Source organism: Camelus ferus, chromosome 5 (assembly GCF_009834535.1).
Source record: "Camelus ferus isolate YT-003-E chromosome 5, BCGSAC_Cfer_1.0, whole genome shotgun sequence".
In the NCBI taxonomy this organism is placed as follows: domain Eukaryota; kingdom Metazoa; phylum Chordata; class Mammalia; order Artiodactyla; family Camelidae; genus Camelus; species Camelus ferus.
The window spans coordinates 80,112,620-80,129,396 of NC_045700.1; the positions used below are offsets into that span (position 1 = coordinate 80,112,620).

Here is a 16,777-nt window from a genome sequence, read left to right on the forward strand (position 1 = left end):
CCCCATGACCTACATTTGCCCCACCTCCCCCTTCCCTCTGCCCTGCCCACCGACGCTCATCTCATCCTCTGGGCATGGGCCTCCCCAGGACTGTCTCCTGCTTCAAGTGCCTCCCCTGAGGTGAAGCTTAATTCTGAGGATGCAAGTACGAATTCTTAAAGCCTCCAGAGAATTTTCCAGAACAATCTGGACAAGTCAATTAAGTATATTTCTAGAGTTAAGCTTTTTAATGAACTTTCCCTTCTTTTTTATTAGAAAAAAATAAAGAAGAGAGTGGTTTTGAGTTTCCCCAGCTTGGCCAAATAACCCATTTCTTCCAACCTTGGCCCATGTTCTGGAGCAGCTGGCTGGGCCAAGACAAGAAGGAGGCCAGCACAAGGGTGTGGCTTGGAGGGCAAGGAGTCTCAGGTTCCTACCTCGGTTTGGAATGACCAGCTTGCAGGGCAGAGCCAAAGGGATGATGGAGTGCTGGTAGACCAGGGCAGACAGAGATCCTGCAGGGAGGAGACAGCCCGTCAGCCACAGCATTACTGAGAGCCAGCCAGGGGCACAGAGGAAGCCCACCCAACCCCCCATGACTGTCTATAATCTTCAGCTTCTCTATTTCTTCTCCCTCAACCCCCACCCACAAAGCTGAAAATCCACTCCCTCTTTGTTAGCAAGATTCAAGGGGGAAGATTCTAAAGGCTCACTTTTGCAGACAGAAAGTTACCTGCATAACTTTCCTTTATAGGAAGTCACTCCCGATGTCTCTCCTAAGTCCCTCCAGCTGCCAGGGCTGCTCTCAGGAGTGTGCGGCAGAAGTGTCAGCAGATGGTAGGATCAAATCCCTGCTCAGCAACATATTAGCTATGTGTCCTTGGGTGTGTCTAACTCCTAGGAACCTCAGTTTCCTCATGTGTAAAGTGGGACGACACCTACCATGCAGGATGGTTGAGACCAGGAGTGATACAAGGTACCTGGATGTGACTTTCACATAGTAAGTGGTGGGTAAAGGCAGATGTTATAGTTGTGACTCCAATGAGAATGACAGAAGTCTCCGCGGGGAAGACAAATACAGAACGTGTTTGGGAGAGTGAAGGAGCCACAGCGCAGAGGAAGGGAGTCAGTATTCACTTCTCTGCTGTGCCTGTGACAAGGGTGCTGGGCAGAAGCTGTGGCGGGGAACCTGGGACAGGCCTGAGACTGGGAGGCAGAGGAGGGGACAGCTCACCGAAGTTTGGCTCGTTAGGACACCCCTTGAGCTTGACTCCTCTGGGGCCCGTCTCTATCAGGAAATGCCTCACGAGCTCATGGGTCATGTCTCCTGGGACGAAGAGAAAGAAACGCAGAGTGGTCACTCCTCGTGGCACCCTCCCACCACCTCCCCACACCACTTCTGACTTCTCCAGCGTGCAGGGCTCTAATGGAGAGAGGGTCGCAGCAGTAGCATGGCCAGAGCCCTGGAGTGGAGAGACCACCACTGCTATCCCAGCCCTTGAGAAAACTCAATCACAGGGTGCTAATAATCTTGCTTCCCTGTTCTCTGACACCACTCATCACCAAGCCCAAGACCCACTCTTCTCAAGAGTCTGATTGGCAGGGACTGGCTTCAGAGAGAATTAGAAGCTGACAGCCCCCTCCCCTAGCCCTTCCGGCAGCTCAGGCTCTAACAAGAACGTAGGAGCCACCTAGGCTGAGGCCCTGCTGGAGGAGCTGGTGTCACCTTTTTTATTCTGCTGCATGATGGTCGGAGGGGGCGAAGACACCTTCATGGCCAGCCCATAGGCTCCTCGGAAGGAGTGGCTGTCACGGATGATGAAAGCCCCTGGCTCCTGGTCCTTAAGGAGGGCGATGGCTGCATCAGGAGGAGAGAAGAGGAAATGAAAAATTGATGCACTGGCTTTGCTTAAGTCTCATCGGGCCACGAATCTCATTCCCTCGGGTGAGTTGAGATTAAAGTTCAAGTGCAAACACTCTGAGGGGTCCTCCTATACTAGAGTCAGCAAAGTTTCCTGTCAAGGGCCAGACAGTATTTCAGGCTTTGCAGGCTAGGCAGGCAGTGTCGGCTGCAACTACTCAGTGCTGCCATCACAGCCCGAAAGCAGCCCAGACACACATAAACAGATACGGCTGTGTTCCAATAAAACTGTATTTACGAAAACAGGCGGCAGTCTGGATCCGACCCGTGGGTGGCAGTCACCCTGCGCGACAGCCACATAGCACTTTCTTTAGGGGCCAAGGCCTCACATCTCCACCCCCCACAATCCCGACTATGTTTTTTTCTGTAAAATGTGCAAAAATCTCCCACATCATGCAGATGAAGAGTTAAAGTTTCATATCATCTCTGCCAACCTTTGATTTTGCCCTGGAAAACCAAGACTTTGCTGTTTTTAAGGAGCCTTCGGAGGAGCAGCTACAACCATTGCTCCTGTTCCGCGCCACTTCACAGTGGGGAGGTGCTTCTTACTGTCTAAGCTTGAGGAGTAAGTCTGTTCCTACTGCAAAGAGGAGTAAGTCTGTTCCTTGCCCAGAAAGGACACGGTGGGCAGCAGCCAGCTGTGACCGGATGGACCCTGGGGCGTTCAGCGCCGCCCAGCACTCACCCTGCTCTCTGGAGATCTCAGGCTTGTACCAATACTTGGAGGTGTCCTGGACGAACTTCACTTTAGCCCGCGTCTCAGGGCTGTTGTCTAAAGGAGAAGGAGAGGAAAAGAAAGGGTTGTGGGTTGAATTGTGTCCTCCAGGAAGGTACGTTGGAGCTCTAACCCCAGTACCTGTGAACGGAACCTTACTTGAAATAGGGTCTTTGCAGATGTAACTGAGTTAAGAAGAGGTCATGCTGGATTAGAATGGACCCCAATCCAATATGAACGGTGTCCTTACCAGAAGAGGGAAGGGGACAGGAAGACACATGGGGAGAGCATCACATGAAGATGGAGATGGAGGCAGAGACTGGGGAGATGTGTCTACAAGCCAAGGGATCCCAAGACCGCCAGCAGCCACAAGAAACTAATAGAAAGGCCTGGAGCAGAGTCTCCCACAGAGACTCCAGAAGGAATCAACCCTGCCAACACCTTGATTTCGGACTTCTGGCCCCCGCTACTGTGAGAGAATAAATTCCTGTTGCCTTAGGCCACCGAGTCTGTGGGACTTTGTTATGGCTGTTTAAGAAACTAACACAGAAGGTTAGTCTCCTCAGATATCATCAGAACATTGCTGGAAGGGTCCTCAAGCTGCTTTCTCATCCTCTCCCCGTCTCCTGCCAACCATCGTGGGTCACGGAGCTGCCCTCCTGTCGAAGAGCCTGAACAGCATTTTCACCAAGCCAGCCCTACTCCATTCCTCCTCCCCTCCTCTAGAAGATTCAGGCTAACCCTTCTGGAAGCTTCTCTCCCTCAGGCTAAGACACCCCCTGGCCTTCCAGTCTCTTTCCCAACAGGCTCAACTTCCCAGCTCTATCATAACAACCTCAAGGATGACAGCAAAAAGATACATTCCTGTCACTTCTCCCCAACCCCCTCCTCGCTTCCCATATGGAAAGCACGGGCTCAGCCTCATGCAGAGCAGCAAAAAGATCACTCCTGCCCTGCCTGGGACAAACTGGGGAAGAGTTGGCCTGGAATCAAGAGGCCATCTACTGTGTGTCACATAACCCACTTCCCAGGCAGACACCCTGGCCCCAGATCCTCCACAGGCTAGGGATGCTTTCATAGAACAGTAGGTTCTGGAGGAGCATCGTAACCAACCACTTAACTTTGCATGTGAAGAGTGTGAGGTTCAGAGAAGGGGAGTGACTTGCCCAAGTCACACAGATGGTCCATAGAAAGGCTTTTGTAAAACCTTCCCAGGTAAGAAGACACAGCAGCCAGTTCAGTGCCAGCTACACTGTATCTTCCTGGGTACTAGGACATGTGGTTCTCACTCTACAACCTCTTCATCTTTTGGCACCAAGGGAAACAAAAAGGAGGATGGGGGAAGAGGGAAAAAAAGGAGTAACCCAATTCTACATGCTTCCTTTCTTCAGAGAGAGTCTGGAGCAGGGGAGTCTATGCTGTTCAGGGCACAGACAAGAGACACGGGTTGGGCTGTGTGTCCAGTGCTTAGTCAATTTCAAATTGTCCTTTACACTCTGCTCCACTTCTGGGATCGGTCTCTGGAGGACAGAGGGGGTCTAGGTCAGCTCCTTTCCCTGGCAGCTGTGCAATGAGCAGGGCCTCTGTGCTAGGCAGCTGGGCCATACAACTGTGCAAGCTGCCTCTCTCTCTGCTCTGAAGCCCCAGGCCCCACGGCTGCTGAGGTCTGTCTAATGAGCTGTCAGAGGCGGCTGCAGCCCTGTGTGCCTTCCTGTGTTGACTCCCATGGCTATTTTAAGCAAGGGAGGTGGTGGGAAACAGGAAATGTCCCAAGTACTAGAAGTTTTGCATCCTCCAAGAACTGGGGCTGGGAACCAGATGTCTCTGGTGGACAGCAGGAAGCAGGGGTGTGCAGAATCACTGTAGGTGCCCCTGGCTTGGCAGGCTCAGGGCAGGACCTGGGAATGGCACACGGAGAATCTGGGCAGCTGGGGCCCATCCCAGGCTGCCTGCCATATTCTAAATCTTCCTCGAATGCCGCAGGCCCCAGGGCCACTCTGCACAGTCAGGTTTGAGGTCTAGCTGAGAAGCTGCAGATCAGCTGAAGCCTTGACCTTTTTGTTCAGATAATGAGCCCTCTATGTGGAAGCAAAATGTGCCCAGTTCCGGTGATAGAGAAGAATTCAGTGTGCAAACCGGCATGAGCTTCAGGGAAGCCAGGTTGGTAGAAACTAGACTCCAGTAAAAATGCCCAAACCTCGGCCTTGTCCCATATGGCATCTGGCCATATTATTAGTGATGTGTGGCAAAGTGGGGATCGACAGGTAGAAGCAGAGTGCTGTGGGCTGACCAAAGGGACGGGGGTCCAGGCTTGGAAGGCCCATTTTCAAGGTTGTGCTAAATCACAGTTACCCTCGAGATACGCAAACACAAGACAACTCGGATCATGCTTTAAGAGCAGAGGCTTTAGAGCGATAAGGGTCTGGATGGGAAACCATTTATTAACTGTGAGACCCTGGACAAATGACTGAGCCTCTCCAAGCCTCAGTTTGTGCACGTGTAAAATGGAAGTAATAATACCCACTTTGCCAAGTGGCACAGCAAGTGGTAGTGACTATGGTGACGGTGATGATAATCATAACAGCAATGCCAACACCATCCACATCCTCATCACTGCCCCCTCAGCTATCATGACCACAGCACATCTGCTTTGAGGACCGCTCCAACTCCCATTATACAGATGAGGAAACTGAGGCCCAGAAGTCAGTGATCCACCCAAGATTGTCTGCCAAGGAGATGTCAGGACAGAGACTGGGACAGATATCCTAACTGGTGGACTTAATCTGCCAGCAGGAGAGATGGACGTGGAGGGAGGGCGTACCTGGCATGGAGTACTTGGAGAAGTCAGGCAGAGTGTGGGAGAAGGAGACGCTGCTGCCCCCACTGGGACTGGACATGCCGCTGGCAACAGGCGAGGAGGACACCTTCCCGTTGATGGTGGCATAGTTGGGGAGGCTGCCTGCTCGGTCTCCCATGGACATCCTCCGCTTCTCTGGCAAGGCTGGTGTCGGGCTCCCCTGTCGGAAGGCTGCTGAATCCGGTGAGGGAGAGGCGGCGGGGCTGCTCAGGCCCGGGTAGTAGGCAGGAGACACCGGGAAGGAGGGTGTGGAAGGAGCCTGATAGCCCGAGGCGCTGCTCTGCCGGGACAGCGTGGGTCTCCGATCCTCAGGCGTGGAGTAGCCACCATAGGCCACGTGCCGGTCCAAGCTGGGGCTGCCAGGAACCACAGATCCAGACCCTCCCAGGTGACGGCCCAGGCCGGGGCTTCCTGGGCTAGCCATTGCATTGCCATGGAGACTGGAGGCCAGGTTGCCTTGGTGGGCCCCAGGGTGTCGGCCCAGGCTGGGGCTCCCTGGAGTGGTGGCCACACTGCCGTGGAGGCCTAAAACCTGGTGAGCCCCAGGGTGCCGGCCTAGGCTCGGGCTTCCTGGAGTGGTCGCTGCACTGCTCTGGGGGCTGGAGACCATGTTACCATGGAAACCAGTTCCTGGTGGACCCATCACTTGGCGGTGGCTCATACTGGGACTGCTGGGTGCAGCCATGCTGGGGTTCACAGCCCGGCGGCCAAAGCCAGGACTAGGGGGAGTGTTGGTGCCCACTGTCCTGTGCCGTGCCTGAGGGCTCCCGGGCACTGTGTGGACACCGGCCACGCTGAACTGAGACCGGGCCTGGCTTTCCGGGGAGCTGAACTGCTGAAGTGAGTAGTCGGGGCTGCTGTAGCTGCTGCCCACAGTCGGGAGAGGAGAAGAGCTCTGGTAGCTTCTCTGAGCCGAAGGGCTGGGCTGGCCCAGGCTGCCGGAGCGGAAGCCAGAATCCAGCAGAGGCTGGGTGGGTGTCCGCGGGCCCTGGTCACTGCTCTCCCCGGATGGGAAACTCCCTACTGAAGTGCTAGAGAGAGGTGGGGCAGGTCGAGATGTCAGCAGATGGCATTTAAAGAAGGACAGGCTTTCAGTGAACCTCAGACTTCCCTTCAACCATTAATAACGACAATAAAAGCTTCCCTCATATGGGAAGTTGGAAAGTAGGGGCTTTTATACATCATCCTAAAAACCATCAGAAGATGAAACTGAGGCTCAGAGAGGTTAAGCAATTGGCTCACAACCACACAGCTCATAAAAATAACAGGATTTCAACTCAGCTGTGATTCCAAAGCCCATGTATTCCCAAGCACCACCCTGACTGCTCAACCACGTCAAAGAAGACCTCTCCTATTGAAACTGAAGGTGACTGTCCTATTGACCTCTCCAGCTTCATAGAAACTGAACACTGGAGAGGCGGGTCAAGCCACCTGGATCCTGTTCCTACTGGAAGTAGCCCCACCTTGACTCAGTGTTCCCAGGTGTGCTATGGGCATCTTTAAACATTGAGAGTGCTGTAATTTGGCCTTCATTCCTGGGTAGCTCCAAAAAGCAAAGACAAGGAAGTCTCATAGAAGGAGATTTCAGTTCATTATAAGGCCTGCTTTCCAGCCGTTGGATCTGACCACTAATGGATCAGGCTGCCTAAATGGTAATGAGACTCTCATCATTAGGAGCATTTAAGCAGAGGCTAACAAATCTCTTGACCTGAATGCTGTGAAGGAAATTTCCTCCATTGGGAGGTTATATTAGATGAGCTCAGGCACTGCTCTCAATTCTAAGACTAATAAAATTCAGTTCAGAGGGCACAGTACCTGGGGGAATAGACACAACCAAAGGTTCTGCAGTGAGGTTAAGTACCAGACCATGTGGCCGTCCACACAATGGCCTCTGAGTTGGGAAACCTGCATTCTGCATATTAAAGTTTTCCCACATGAAAAATGAGGGAGATTGGTTAAGTGACCCTGATTCCTTCCAGAGCCAAACTGCTATTCCTTGATAACATGGAAGGAGAGACAGAGGTTGACAGGGACTTTGCATAAGCAGCAGCTATAGGGAGGTAGCAGGCAGGCTCTGACCAGGAGCCATTGGGGCTGGGGGCGGGGCGGGGGTCCTTACATAAGACTACGGGACAAAGCCTGGAGCTGCAGACTGGAAGGCCGGAGTCTGGAAGCTGGCTGGTCCCACCCTGGGCTGGGTCGGATAAGCTCGGGTCCCCTGGGTGATGTGAGGTGGGAGGGCCAGGCAAGAGCCAAGGGCAGGGAGGAGGTCAAGGGCCAGGCCAGGACAAAGTCTACCTCGCATTCCAGAAGGGGCCCGAGTGGAACACTACTTCAGTATAGAATAACCTGGGTTCTGAGGAATGGGAGGACGTCAGGCTGAGCCAGGGTTTGGAGGTGCTAGGGACACAGAAATGAAGTTCCAAATAATTAATCCTGGAGGAGAAACGCTAGCTTCCTGAGTCCTACTGCAGGAGGAATTTGAGTGAGAAACAGCGAAGACTTCCTAATATCAGGACTGCCTGAACAGCAGCATGGGTGGCTAGACAGGCGAGGAAAATCTTCTTTTCTCTAAAAGATGAATGTAGCTTCTGCCCATAGCCAGACCTTTTCAAAAATGGAGCCGTCAAGAGGCTGAGGAGGGGCAAGGTGGACTGGGGGTGCATGCGTGGCTCAAGGTTTCAGAACTCTCAGACTCTAGAAGAAAACTGCTTCTGTTCACCCACCTCGTCCTCCACCCCCGACCTGGGAGCACGCGCGTTGCCCTGGGCCAGTGCGGGTACACGCACACTCGGCTCACCCCTGCCTGGGGAAGTGTGATGAAGAGGCTGGACAGGGATCCCACGGGGTCCCACGGGGTCCCAGGCTGAGAGGGGGAGGGGACATGGGAGGGGATGGACAGAAGCAGTCCCAGCTCTGTCCTTGCTGTGCTGTCTTTCTAGAAGGCCCTCTCCACCCTCCTTCACTTTTCAACCCCTGCTCAACTTTCTGGCCTCAGCACAAGTACTTCCAGCCCCCAGAGACACTCTCTACACCCCGAGCCAGAAATAACAGCCTTTTGCTCTGAGCTCTGAGCGCCTCGCTTACACATCTGCTTCAGGCACATCTGACTGACACCCTGTGACAGGTGGGTGCTGTAACACAGGTCTCAGGGGAGGACAGAGATGTGGGCTCTGGAACCAGACCCCTTCGATCTGGATCCCATTTCTGCTACTGTTTAGCTGCAGGACCTTGAACAAGCTACTTCCTCTCCCTGTGCCTCAGTTTCCTCTTCTGAAGAAGTGGAAATAATAACAGTACTTACCTGAGAGCATTGCTGTGAGGATTAAATGGAAAGCATTTAGCAAGATGCCTGCATACAGGAAGCACTCACAACATAGTGATGACTCATTTGATTCTAAACTTGGGGGAAGGACCTGGTTCACCTTAGTAGTCTGCCCAGGGATTTGGCACTCAGGGGACACTCGCCCAATGCACCCTGAGGGGTTGGTTTCCCAGGGGCAGCAATCTGAGTATGATTTCTGCCCGTCCAAACCCTAGGCAGATGCAAAAGGCCTCATCTGAGCTGTCCCAGGCCTGGGTCCTCCCCCCAACTTACCTGTCAGCGCTGAGGATGGGGCTGCTGGTGGAGAGGGGGCTCGGGGAGACAAAGGAGCCTCCCAGAGTCCCGTTCCTCAGAGGTGTCTCGTGGCCATACGCCTGGGTAGCCGGGGCGCTAAAGCTCTTGGGCTCGGGGTCCTGAGTCCGGGGCGCAGCCACTGCTGTCCGCACCACCGATTCGACATAGCTCCGGGGCTCTGGAAGGGGTGAGGGGACAGGGACTGAGCCTGAATCCACAGGGGTGCAAGCGTGGACCCCACCCAGCCTCCAGGAAACCCGCCTCACCAGAGCAGAGCCTATGGGGACAGCCCCAAAAGGACAGCCATGCAGGCAAAGGGTACTTCTCCAGGGCTCCTGCTTGTTCATGCCCACCCTCTTCCCAGCGTCTTGGAGAAGCTCTGAGAGCCCCCAGGGAACCTTTAACCAGGGCCTCATTCTGAGAAGCTTTCCAGAAATGGGCCTCAGAACACAGCCATGACAGAATCCTCCCTCCTAGAGCCAGGACGCCCGTCCATCACTGGTGTCCCCCCACCAGCTGCTTCTTTTCTTCTACAGCCCAGCTACCCTGGACCCCAGGTCCTTCTAGGCTCCCCAGGCACCGCTAGGAGTCTGGATTCTTTGTGGGCCCAGAGCTCCAGCCTGCCCTTGCATCTCAGTACAGTGCCCGGGTTCACACTGGCTCCACCCGGCGCCCAGAATCCAGAAACAGGCTTGCTGGCTTAGCAACAGGCCTGTGCGGGGTGAGTCACACCCTGTCCCTGTGTGCCAAGACACACTCACCCACCTTGCCTGACACACTTAGCATTCCTCCCGAGACTGACATCGTTATCCACTTGGTGTTCAGAACAGTCTGAGAGGAAGGCTGGGTGGGGGAGGGGCGGGGGCAAGTTCCAGAAAGGTCAGTTTGCAGGTGAGGACGCTGAAGCCTGGACAGGGAAATGGCTGGAGGCACAGCCAGGACCCAGATTTCCTGGGCCACCCTACCCCCTACCCCCAACGCCCCCAAACCCTCACCCCAGGCCTCTGAAACTAACTCACTATCAAACAGGAAGAAGAAGAAGGGCACCCTTGGCTTCTCCAGGGACAGGATCAGGGATGGATGACGTTCCTGCCACCTCCAAACCTGGCACTGTCCCTGTGGACATCCCAGGAGGGACATGACCTGAGCACACACCCACCATCTGCCCACAATTAGGGCGTCTGCTGAAACCAGCCCGAGAAACAGAAGAACCACAGAGTCTGTGCGGCGCTGGAGGGCCAGGCCCCTGGGGTCCTCGCTGCCAGGACTGTGCCAGCCACCAAGTCAGAGAACAGCCCCCTCCTCCACTCAGCCCAAAGAAAACCTTACTTTGGAAGGAGCCTAATCACCAGGGTGTTATCGGGCTGTTACACGCTCTCACTGCTCAGCACAGCCTCCTGCGCCTGGCCTCTGACGTGATTTCCAGGCCTGACCTCCTGCACCCAGGCTCAGAGGCCTCTGGACACAAGAAAGGATGGTCCTTCAGAACAGGGCCCGTTACAGAGGAGGCCGGCGTTGGGGGTCTGCGTACAACTCCAGCCAGAGGCTGCCAGTGTGTCTTTTAGTTTCCACCCAACGTTCCCTCCAACCAACAGCAGTTGACAGTGGATGAGGGTAGGGCAAGATGTCTGCAAAAGGACGGGCATGGGACAGTCTATTCCGGGGACTCGCTACGGCGCCCAATGACGGAGTCCTTGTGGGCAGAGGCCAGCAAGGCCTCCTCAAAAGCCCCCCTCAACCAGCCCAGGCCGCCCTCCCACCTCCCAGAAGCCCCAGGTCACACCCACTCCAAAGGCAATGATTCCGTGCCGTCCAAGCCCGAGGCCCAGCTGAAGCAGGCGACACTGTGGAGACCCCCTGGCCCAGGGCAGCACACTTTTTTATAAAGGACCCAGCAGTAAATATTTCAGGCTTAGAGAGCTAGACAGTCTCTCTCACCACTGCTCAGTTAGTTCTGCTGCTGTATCGCGCAAGCAGCCACAGACAATACATAAAAGAATGAGCATGGCTGTGTTACAATAAAACTTTCTTTATAAAAATAGGTGGTGGGCCAGATTTGGCCGTAGTTTTCTGGCTCCTGATGTAACCTATCTCCTCAGCCCTGAGAGGTGGAGCGATTCGCCTCAGAACACACAGCCAATCAGTGGGCATGGATACCATCTCCTGACTCTCAGTGCTGGCTCTGGGTGGCCTAGAGAGGGAACACAGCCTTATGGGGACACCCACAGTTGGCTGCTACCCAGAACTCCAGCCCGTCGGCCAGAGAAGAGCCAACTCCACAGGCTATTAATAATGGTAAAAATAGCAAACTCTATGAGGAAAGTAGGATTTGGAGAATGTAAGTATCTTCCCTGGGTCACACAGTAGCAAGCGGCAGGGTGGCCCAGGAACCCAGGCGATCTGGCTCAGAGCCTGCTCCTCAGACCCACTCCTCAGCCCCGCACATACAGCCAGGTGAAAAGCGGGGAGCCAAGAGCTTCAGTGTGTCTTTAGCCTTAGGGGGCCGCTCCACGCCTTGGGATAACCCAGATTAACAGAAGGGACCATTAGAAAGGGCCTCACACCCATGAAAATAGCAATTGAGACCCAAGGGCAGAGACCACCCTCCCTGCCCATCTCTGGCCTCCCGAGGTCACTTTCTGAAAACTCCTCCTGGACCCTTCAAGGCTCTCAGTTTCTCTGGGGTGCCCGTGGCACTCAGCACCCTTCTCCCTGACCCAGAGACAGCAAGATACCACTTGCTCCCTGGCTGCCCTGGGGTTCCTTGCTGATCTGTATTTGCAGCGCCTGGCACACAATAGGTCCCTGATATGTGTGACCTTTACCCTCTGCCCCACCCAGACAGAGGTACACAGGAACAAAGACCTAAGAGGCACACATTCATTCCAGTCCTTCCCTTGAATTCTTGCTGACTCCCAAAGTTCAAGCTAAAACACATGTGGATGACCCCTGCAGTCCGTGCTCCTCTCCGACCTGCTGATGTCCTCCTGATCCACTCCCCAGCCTGCTCCGTGTCCCTGGAAGCCAGCTTTTACTGACTGCATCCCCCAGGCCTCCTGGCTCAGGGCTCCAGATGGCTTTGGCCTTCAGCCAGCCAGTAGGAGGGACTGGCAGGGGATGAGCGGGAGCGAGGGAGAGGGGAGAGAAGGTCAAAGTGCCAGAGCTGCATCCCTCCACCCAAGGGCCCTTTCTCCACCTCTCTCCTGGTTCCTTCAGGCTCCCTCTTCCTGCTCAGGTACTTCACTGTCCCTCGATGGCTTGCCCAGACCTTCTATATAGTCCATTAAACTCTCCTTGGTTGCTCCACTGGAATGAGGCATCTGTTTCGTACCAGGACCTGACCCATACATTGGGTAAGAAACTCACATGATATTGCCAGCTCACATTATTGGGTAAGCACCTCACCCTGTCAAAAAGTACATGGACTGCTTCTACCAGCAGTAGAACTGAGGTAAGGTGGGCCACCCAACCTGTCCCACAGTCAGAACAGAGCCAAGCCTGGGATGATGGAGGCTGACTCCTATCTACTCTGTTTGCCATTAGTCAAGGCTGCATCCCCACTAACTCCTTCTGGCCCAAACACAGTGACCTGAGCTCAAGGCCAGGAGTCCGAGTTTAGTGTGCACAGAACGTTGATGGGACAGGATGTTAGAAAGCTGGAGATATCAGAAAACCAGAGGTGGCTATACGATGGCCACATTCTTAAGGCATCGGCCTTATCAGCCCTATCCTCACTCCCATCAGATCCTAAGCTCCAGAGCTCTCAAAGGAATCGGTATCTGAACTTGGGGGACAGGACTGTTTACCCAGGGAGAAGCACCAGCAGCCGTTTCCGCCATCATGGGAACAGCCCTGTGACTTTAGGCAGCCAACCAGCCTGGGGGCTTTGCTCTGGGGCTAGCATCCTGTACGTTTCAGATCCAGGTCACCTGGCTCTGCCCTGACCTTCTTCTCCACCTCCATCCTCTTCTTTGTTTGGCTAGTCTGTCACCCCTTCCTGCCCCTCCAGGCCCAAATCGGGGGGTAGAGATTCACTTAATCTCTGCTCCTCATGAACCCAGAGCAGGAGGTACCTTTAAGAAGATCATTGATTTTCTGAGTCCACCTCCAGAACTGTTCAAAACCAACCTTTGGGGTCAAATAATCAGTTTTCCCAAATTTTCAGACTCAGATTTCTGTACTGTAAATGCCCCCTTTTCCTGTCTTTTCCTGCCCTCCTTCTCCCCTCCCCACCTCAGGACAGCATACAACCTATAAGCTCCCCCTTCTTTCACTTACTGGAGGGGTGACATGGGACAGGCTGCTGAACCTTTCTGGGTCTCAGTTTCCTCATCTGTAAAATGGGAATGAGAATACCCACCTGCCCAGCCAGGATCAAGTGTCAAGAGATGAGAAAGTCCTTTCTAATTCTTTCTTGCTAGTTCCAGTTTATAAGCTGCCGCCCGTCGCCAGCCTGTGCCTGAGCTGTGTCTGCTCCCGCCTCCCTGTACCCTTCTTTTTGCACCTTCTTTCCCTGCTCTCCGCCAATTCTGGAGCAGCTACACCCAGAGGCAACGGGAACTGGGAAAGGCGGGAGAGGTGTGGCCAGGGAGGGTGCTCCATGGAGAACATTCCAGGAGCCCAAACCCATTCCAAGTGGCTGTTGGAGGGTGAGAGCAGCTGGACTTGAGGTAGAGAGAACAACTTGGCCCCATCGGTGACTGGGGCCCATGGTCAGAAATTCACCCACACCCTGAAGTGCATTTTCTGCCTTCCAGAAAAGGTTCCTTGCCTGGAGAGAAAGGGCCTGCCCACTCCAAGTGAAATGAAGACATGTGGGTGGGGGAGAGGCAGGAAGTAAAACCCCACAAGTCCCAATCCAGGAGCTCAAAAGGCAGAATTTCAAACTTTGAGATTGAGCCACACGGCCCTCCTCTGAGCTCCCATCACATGCTGTTCATCTCCCCCACTCAGCACTACTATCTTATGCTGAAATATCTGCCAGCATCTCTGTCCTCAATAGGCTGTATCACTCATCTTTATACCCTCCATGCCTAGCATGGGATCCTGGCACAGAGTAGGTGCTCAATAAATCTGCATTGCACAGCACTGCCCTGAAATACCCAGATGCCACAGGAAACCCATCACCAAGGATCTCAGAACAGGAAAGATCCCCAGAGGAGTCATTTCTAGTCCACTGTCTTCCTTTGTGCCAAATCCATCCCATCAATCATCCAGACAGACAGAACCTTAGCTGAATGTTCCCTGTTCCTGTTCCTCCAGGGAAGAAGTTTCAGGAATTTCTTTCCATTTCACCATGGGGAAGATGTCCCCAGTGTTGACCTCCTGTCTTTACTGCTGCAGGCTTTCCTCATCTCTTTCCATCACAGAGAAGAGCTCCCAGTCTCCAAGCCCACGTTTAGAGGTTGTGCTCTGTGCAACCACATGGAAAGGGGCAGCCTCCATGTGCTGATCCAGGGTAGGCTTTCAGCTGTGCCCCTGACTGACTGTCTAGGTCTGGACAAGTCGTTTAACATCCCTAAACATCTCCTCATCAGCAAACTGGGGTTCCAACCACCTTCTTCTCAGTCTTTCTGTGATTATTAAACAAGATGATGTGACAATGACCCCACATGGTCCTGCCCCTGCCCAATGACCCTCACTCTGTCCCACACTCCCTCTTGCTCCACCTTCCAGCTACCCTTTGCTCTCACTTCACTGATTTCACAGTTCCTGGAAAGAACATGCTGTTCCTCCCACCTCAGGGCCTTCACACGTGCCCTTTACCTCTACATGGAATGCTTTTCTCCCATCCCAGTGTCACCAACTTAATGCACTCACCCTCACATCTTACTTCTTCAGCCAGGGTCTCATCAAACGGAATCCCTTCCCTTTGGAGCACGTATCACAATATGTAATTTTGAGTGATAATTTAATTCTGGCCTGTTCATGCATTTGCTCCATGAGATTAGAAACCATAGTGCTGCTTATCATTATATCCCCAGAGTGCCTGGCACATGGTAGGCACACAAAATATTTATTGAAAAAATGAATCAACGAATGACAGAATGAATGAATGAAAAGCATCTAGCATAGCACTTTGAACAGAGCAGACTCCCCTAAAGTCTTCTGCTCCCCGTAGCTGAGTAAGTCTGCCTCTCATCATTTTTTCTCACAGGCCTCTTTTTCTGAGTTTCCCATCAAAGTATCAGCAGGGAAATCAAGCAGCACTTCTGAGGGTCAGCAAAGAATGTGCTTTTAAGTCTGACCCGGGAGGTGATGTGTGAGTCAGGAGAAGTGGGACTGGCGGCCCAAGGCCTTGCCCCCTGCCCCCACCCGACCGGCTTCCCAGGCCATGACAGGCATTCCAACCCCCACGCTGGAATCCCAGGGCACGGCGCCTGGAGGCAGGACGAGGGCTTTGAAACGGCCACTTGACAAGGAGACAGGAGACCAGTAAGTCCAGTTTTGGCCGCTTAACTATGACCTTGGGCAGATGGCCCACCCTCACCCCAAAACATGCACCTCAGTTCCACTTCTGTGAAAATGAGGGGTGTGGCTGAGTTGATCCCTAAGAACCTTCCTCTGCAAACTCCGTGACTCCAGGGCAGAGGGAGGAGGGTCAGAGGGCTCATGCCCTGTAGGCTGAGATTCATTCATAAGGCGCAAGGGGCGGGTGTCAGTTCCATTCTGTGGATACTCGCTCCTCTAAAGAGTCACCCCAAAGTGGGAAACACACAACCAGCACCTTTCACCCTCAGACCTTCCCACTGGAGAGTGTGTGAGGTCCCCCAGCCCGTGGAGATCAGCAACCATGAGGAAAGCTGAAAGCCTGCTGCATGGGTGGGCACCTGAAACACAGCACACGAACACTGGCTCCAGGCCCCAGCTTGTTCAGACCCCTGTCCCAGCTCCACTGCCCTGTCGGGAACCAGCAGCCGGGAGCATGCGTGGCTCACCCGATTCTAGGATCTGTTGATGGGGGCTTCCTTGTTCTGTACCCCAGGCAGCCTGGCATTGCTGCCTGAACTCTAGCTGGCTAGGACTGGGCGAGTTTTATGGGAAGCTCCAGCCATCTTACTGGGTGATGGCAGATACAGCGGGGCACAGCCCACGCCCACTTTGCGGATAGAAAATCAAGGTAGTAAGTGGAAAGGAAAGCAGGAAGTGGGCTTAAGAAACCAGAGGCCACAGGGAACCCAGGCTCTGGTAAGAAGTCAGAACACCTAACACGTCAGAGCCGGAAGGTGCCTCGGTGCCCACCTAGTCCAAGCCCCTGGGGTGGAAATGGGGACGTGGATGCCCAGAACCATGCCCAGGGGGTTCCAGGCAGGACGCCTTCATTTCACCTGCTGCTCTGAGTCATCATTTGAATTGTGTCCCTAATAAGTTAAAGGCCTTCAGCCAGATTACATCACCTCTCTGCTTCCCTGTGTGCAATGTGGAATTCATCTATATCGTGCTAACTCCCTGAAACTGTCACAATTATGTGCATGGGTGTCCCAATGCATTTGAGTAGAGGTGGGTCCGTGGCTTTTCCAAAATCCCCAAAGGCATCCAAGTTCCCAGAAAGATGGATGTCCTACCACCTGTGCTGACAGGAAATCACGCAAGGGTGTCAAGAGGGCAACTCGTGGCTCCAAGACAGTGGCTCTGAACTGGGGGTGGTTATTCCCCTAGGGACATTTGCCATTTTGAAGACATTTT

At 53.8% G+C, this 16,777-nt stretch overlaps 1 protein-coding gene across 13 annotated transcripts in view; it reads right to left on the reverse strand.

Annotated features, from left to right (window-relative positions):
• Positions 1-16,777, reverse strand: part of TNS1 (tensin 1) — a 186,684-nt gene that overhangs the window by 10,894 nt on the left and 159,013 nt on the right. For 12 of the 13 annotated variants that reach the window (XM_032480201.1, XM_032480203.1, XM_032480202.1 and 9 more), the window contains 6 exons: positions 9,071-9,269; positions 5,437-6,503; positions 2,586-2,672; positions 1,706-1,837; positions 1,214-1,306; positions 417-494 (listed from right to left, as the gene is read on the reverse strand). In XM_032480201.1, coding sequence (XP_032336092.1) covers positions 417-494; positions 1,214-1,306; positions 1,706-1,837; positions 2,586-2,672; positions 5,437-6,503; positions 9,071-9,269 — 1,656 coding nt within the window. Of the gene's footprint in view, positions 1-416; positions 495-1,213; positions 1,309-1,705; positions 1,838-2,585; positions 2,673-5,436; positions 6,504-9,070; positions 9,270-16,777 lie in introns of those variants that run through there. The other variant, XR_004320092.1, reaches the window with a different exon arrangement.